Source organism: Athene cunicularia (genome assembly GCF_003259725.1).
Source record: "Athene cunicularia isolate RWA chromosome 1 unlocalized genomic scaffold, athCun1 chr1_part1, whole genome shotgun sequence".
Classification (NCBI taxonomy): domain Eukaryota; kingdom Metazoa; phylum Chordata; class Aves; order Strigiformes; family Strigidae; genus Athene; species Athene cunicularia.
Genome location: NW_020799091.1, coordinates 88,373,352 through 88,379,351, shown reverse-complemented (window position 1 = coordinate 88,379,351; position 6,000 = coordinate 88,373,352). Strand labels below are relative to the sequence as shown.

The following is a 6,000-nucleotide window of genomic DNA, read 5'->3' as shown; positions in this document are numbered from 1 at the left end:
TTTTATGCATGGATGCAGCTGAGTATACTCATAAAGGTGGAGAAGAAAGCAAATTTGTATATGTACAGTGCAAGTGCTGAATATCTATGTATATTTAACTAGTTTTCAAAACTGCTGGATTGACAGCAATTTCATTTATATTATTTTTGTAAAAAAATCTTTTTCTTGGAGTAACAAAATCAGCCTAAGTGACAAACCCTATTATTATTCTGTGATTTCATCTCTATAAATGTAGATTAAGGTTATTTTAAGAATTAAAGATGGAAAATAATTAGGTAATGCCTTTTAACATTTCTGGAAAGTGTCAATGTTTAAGGTTTAGGACCTTGCTCTTTGAAGCTGTTAGCATTCAACACTAATGTGGTACTTAAATGGCATTTTTAGATTATTTTCTAAATTGTCTCAACAAACAGTTTGCATAAATATCTGGAAAATTAGCATCACAAATCAACCGTCAATTTCAAAATGGTTTAGTTTAGGCATCAGTAGACTGTATTCTCGCATATCTGTGCTTTATTTAGCATCAGTTGGTTTATTGGTGATCAGTCTGTAGTGTTACATGTATTATTATTCAAGACAGCCCTTAGGCTTCATCCTTAAATGCTGTTTAAGATCAGGGCACTTCTGTAGTCTTAATAAATTAGCCATTAAATAAATTGGCATCGACCACAATCTATTCTGAGGAAGGCTTGCCTTTCACCATATCGTGTAGAAGGTTATTCTGCAACTATATACACTGTTTCTTCTCTATAGCTTACCACCATCTGAGAAATACAATTTTGAAATTCTGTTTTGTGTAAAAAAACATTTGAAATTCCTTCCATTCTTTTGAGTATTTCCTGCTGTGCAGGCAGATTTGAGTATGTGATACTAGTTTAACACAATGAATAGAGACTGTCAGAATTGGACATCGTGATTACAAGGATATAAGACTGTGTAGAAGAGTTTAATCTTCTAAAGTCTCAACTAGATACTTCCTTAAGTAGGTCAGTTCCTTTATTATGCCTGTATGTATTTTTTCAGCTGTAAAAAATATTACAAGATGAATACAAGAAATTATTAACAGCTCTGTATTTTTGTATAGTGTGTGCATATATATATATATATATATATATATATATATAAATTATGCCTTTTCTAATGGAAATGCAGGTGATCATGTATTTGGAGTTTAGCTAAAAGAAGCAGTCACAGCTCTCCCTTCTCCAAAGCACACTTTTGATAGTACTTTTTACCTATGATCCATAAACACATCCAGTCAGAAATGTAGACAAGTCATATAAACCGTCACTATTTCGTCACCTTATATGTCAGTATCTTTCCAAATGCCATAGATCAACCATCTATTTTCTTGGAAACAAAACATTCTGAGATTTCTTTACATTTGGTGTATACATGTGCGTTCATAATAGGGTGTCTATTTCACATTTGTTCAGATTTTTAAAAAAAATCTTAATTTCCTGAAGAGGCATGTTGCTGGGATTTCTTTTAGAAATACGAATGCATTAAAGACCTTTCAAACCATGAAATTCCAAATTATAGTTTCTAGTTTAAAGAGAAATGTTTTAGTATAGTGTTGAAATAAGTGCTGAGTTGATCTAGTTTTGTGTTATATGTTATTTAAGAAATTGTGTCTATTACAGAAGTGATTACTTTACTTGACACCTTGAAATTATTCAGTATTTTGTCCTGACATGCATGGAATTTCTCTAATGGAGGAGAGATTCTTAAAGAGGTTTGATGATTTAAAATTAAAGGACTAGCACTAATCTCAGAGTACACTTGCATTTTCTAGCTTCATTTCTTTGGAGAGTAGGGGGAAAAAAGTTTGTATACTTTTGCATGGATTAATTTTAGTACCTGTCATTTCAAACAGACTAGTGGAGTGTGAGCAATCTATGTCAGAAACTTCAAATATTTCCTTCATTTGTTCTTAGAAATTATCTTTAATTGTTTCTAGGTTGTGAACTGGAAATTGCATTAACTTTTAAATTTATGTAGCGTTAAGAAACTAAAGGAAGCATTCTGTTGTATATCTATACTAGCAAACAGTTCATGAAGATACAACTTTTGTGGTGACTGAAACTATGACTATGGAAACTACTCATGTGCCTTCTACGTACCTGGCAGACATCATTCACCTTCTGCAAGCCTTGTCTGAAGTAGAAGAGCACCTTAATTCTCCTGTTCTGCAGGCTAAGGATTGTGAGGATCTCTTCAAACAAGAAGAGTGTCTCAAGGTAAGATAGAAAGCTTTTCTTACAATGATTGGATTCTGTTATTTTGGGGCTTCGGTACACTGACAGCCTGCACTCACTCTGAGAGATATCTGTTTATATATGAAGGCACAGTGGTGCAAAATAGAATACTGAAGAGTTAATTTATTTTTATCTGTTTCACGAGCATCTGGAAGGCAAAAGCATTAGTTTATCTGCAAAGTGTGTCCTTGAATGGGAGAGAAAGGATGGAGAGGGGCAATTATATATAAAAAGATGTGAATTTGTGTTTAAAGTTATGTTTGTGTGTTGGTAATTTGAAGTAATTAGTAAGTAACATTATCCACACCCAATCTTGGAAGCTTTATTTTAGTGTTTGATTTTGAAATATTTTTTATTAAAACAGGGAAAAAAAAAAAAAAAAAAAAAAAAAAAAAAAAAAAGTTAAATTTAGCTGTTCCATTCCAGACCAAAAAAGCTGAAAGTCTAATTGGGGCTGTACTCTGCAATTATTACAGTCTAATTAGCTAAACAGAAAATATTGTCCAGTAAGTAGATAATGTAGTTAAGAAAAAGCTAATTCAGTATTGTTGATATGACTTTAAATATTACTGTCTGGTTTCTACATCACTTGCAACAGTGAAATCCTTTGAAATTGGTGGAATTTTTCCAACACAGAATTGACATGAAAAGAGAATAAGATTAAAATTAAGCCTAAATAGATGAATGAGTTATCAGCTTTTGCAGAATAATGTTTGTGTGAGGAAAGCCTTGTAAAAAAATCATGCTTAAGTGCTGTATATAATTACAGTAATTACAAATTGTCATCCACCATGAAGAGAAGACCACATTTCCATTTTTCTGTGATTATTTTGGGGAAGGAAAGGTTTTAATAAAAGAAACATTAGCCAAAGAGGCTGGAATTTGCCTACAGTCAGCTATAAGAAGGAAGTTTAGAGGGAGAGTCTGGGCAGGGACTCTGGCTAGGTGCTCTGAATTGTCTTCATAGGTATTATGGTCTGCATAGATCTTATACATTCTAGGCATCTGTATAAACACACACACACACACACATATACAGATATTCTTATTAGCTCTTGAAAATTAGAGTGTTTTCAGGTTCCTAGCAAGGCAGTATACTATGTGTAGTGCCGCTTAACAGTGAAGTATTGGAGCAAAGGAAACGTGTAACTGATAATAGGACTGTATGAAATAACAGTAAGCCATTCCTTTTACCGCTTCTGATTTAGTACCAGTAGATTAAAGTGTTTCTGAATATTGGAGCACACAACATGTTATTGTCATTCTTCATTTTGAACAATCCTTTTTGATAGAATGACTTCTGCACAAAAAAGTCATAGACCATGTAAATGATGGCTAATGAGTTACCACTTGGTCCCTGTCTGTGAACTTACATTCATTCCTAGATTGGATGGAAAAACAGTGACCTACCTCAAGCAGGTTACTGGCAGTTGACTTGCTTTTAGTGCTTCCTAATGCTTTACATTTGAACTATCTTTATCTGATTTATACCCATAACTAATCCGTTGTTCACCCACGTATATTTGGTATTATCAGAGTTGACACCAACTTTAGTAATATTGATTACTGAGGTTACAAGTAAGTACTACCATAGGTTTAATTTAACTGAACTATTAAATTGTTATGAGATGCATTTGTGGGCACAGTTCCATCTTCCTCCCAAATAAATCTCTTAGAAGAGGCAAATGGATCTTGCACATTTGTGGGCTTTTGGAAGGGTGTAGTTTTGATCTGAGCCTGCTTAATGAATATTTATTTCCAATGAAAAGCATTTATCATTGTCATTATCCTGCAGTAAAAATAGAAAAGTAGTGCATAAATTGTTCAGCAGCTGGTTGGGAAAGGTTTGAAATTAAATTGTGGTTGATTTTTATCCCTGATAGATTTGCATGAATCAAATTACAGAACTGTCATGAATAGCTCTGTGTTTTAAAACTGAGTTTGTGATTTATGTTTTTTTCCACTCCCGTTCAGAATGAATCCATTTTAATTAATCCTTAAAAGGAAAAAATAAGTTTATTTACAATCTTTCAGTGGTAACTGCTTTGAACATTTTTCTCCAAAGTAAATATGTATAGTAAGACTTAAACCTGATTGCTCATTACCCAATAGGATAAATATCAAATACAAATTTAAAATTGCTTTTATTAATTGTCATAGATAATTATAGCAGTGGGTTTTTTTTTTTAATTCAAAGGGATATAAAATAGCAAAATATGAGGTTTTGCAGAAAAAAAAAAAAAAAAAAAAAAAAGGTATCTTCTAACATTTAGTAAATTGTAATGGTTTTATGGGCACATTTAGTAAATCTGCTGAAACCAGTGCATAGGAATGTTGTTCTCTTCATTTTAAGCTTTAGGGACTTGAAAAATCAAATTGAGAAAACAAGTCTTGTCTCTTTATCTCATAAAGCCAGCAATTACAGTGTTTCCATTATCCTATTACAAGCTCATTTAAGTATTAGGATATACCGTACCTCAGTTTTTCTTCATCACTGTACTTACGGTATTTAACAAACAATTTAACTATTACAGTTCTGTCAAAGATGAGACTCCAATTGATCGTATGGAAAATCATGGTTCATAGATCAAAGGATTTGACTTAATGATATACTCTCAAAATAGGATAAATTTTTTTATAAGCACAAACATTATGGTACTTCTGTCTGCTATTGATGATGTTAATTTTTATGGAGTTCATAATCTTTGGGTTCCCCGTATAGAATTGGTTTTAATTACAATGGATATCATTACATGATCAAGTGTAGGAAAAAAAATGCCTTTGGAATTTAACTAATTATCCTTGCCTTCAATGGATATTCCAAATGCTTCCTGAAAGTTAAATGAATGTACAAATTTGCATATATTTAACTTGATCTGGTTTTAGAAAATTAAATTATATTGCTCAAACTAAGCTAAAGTTTTCCTGTGTGGTGATTATCTTATGCAAGCTACTTGTCTTCTTCAAACTCCAGATTATTTAGTGGGACATGTATATGCTGAAATAAATATATTAACCAGAAAATTAGCACATATTTCTGTTTGCTAACACATAGCAAAAATGTGTGCTAAAATGAAACAGTCTACCTGGAATTTAAGAATGCTAATTTGCATTTACAGTCATATGTGAGATAGTGCTTAGTAGAATTTGATGCTAAGAATCACCATCAGAGTCATGGCATAGTTGTGTCTGTTCATTATTTCAAGATATTAACTGAATTCCAAACTTATTTTCTGAGGCTACTTGCTTTATATATTTAATGCTACAAACCTGCAGTACAGCCCATACATATTGGGCATTTCTTTTTATATTTTTTTCAATATTCTTAATTTTAGCAGGAACATTGTATTGTAGAATATCATTATACATTTAGCTATAATATTTTTCAATGATGTAATAGTTTTAATATGGAAAGCCATCTGGCTCTTTGAGAAGGATGTTTCTTATATATGTAACTTCTTGCATAATCACTCTAACAGTTCTTTTTCTAGTTCATCTTCTTGTGTATTTCCAGTAGGGTCTTTGTTTAGTTTGGTAAAAATTGGGTTGTGTGCTGTTGGATTTATTATTTTTTTTAATATAGATATTTTCATGGTCTGATTTTAATTTTTGTCTCTTTATCTTTTCTCTCCCCCCCCTTTGTTTAGTAATTCTTCATCTACTAACAAAGCACTTTTTTTTTTTTTTTTCAGTTTTTTACTGTGTCTTATTTCAGGATACAGGGAATTTACTGTACACATTA

General features: G+C 31.9%; 1 protein-coding gene across 13 annotated transcripts in view; it reads left to right on the top strand.

Moving 5' to 3' along the window:
* DMD (dystrophin) overlaps positions 1 to 6,000 on the top strand; it is a 1,208,820-nt gene that overhangs the window by 542,025 nt on the left and 660,795 nt on the right. For all 13 annotated transcript variants that reach the window (XM_026858158.1, XM_026858211.1, XM_026858140.1 and 10 more), the window contains one exon: positions 2,046 to 2,240. In XM_026858158.1, coding sequence (XP_026713959.1) covers positions 2,046 to 2,240 — 195 coding nt within the window. The remainder of the gene's footprint in view (positions 1 to 2,045; positions 2,241 to 6,000) is intronic.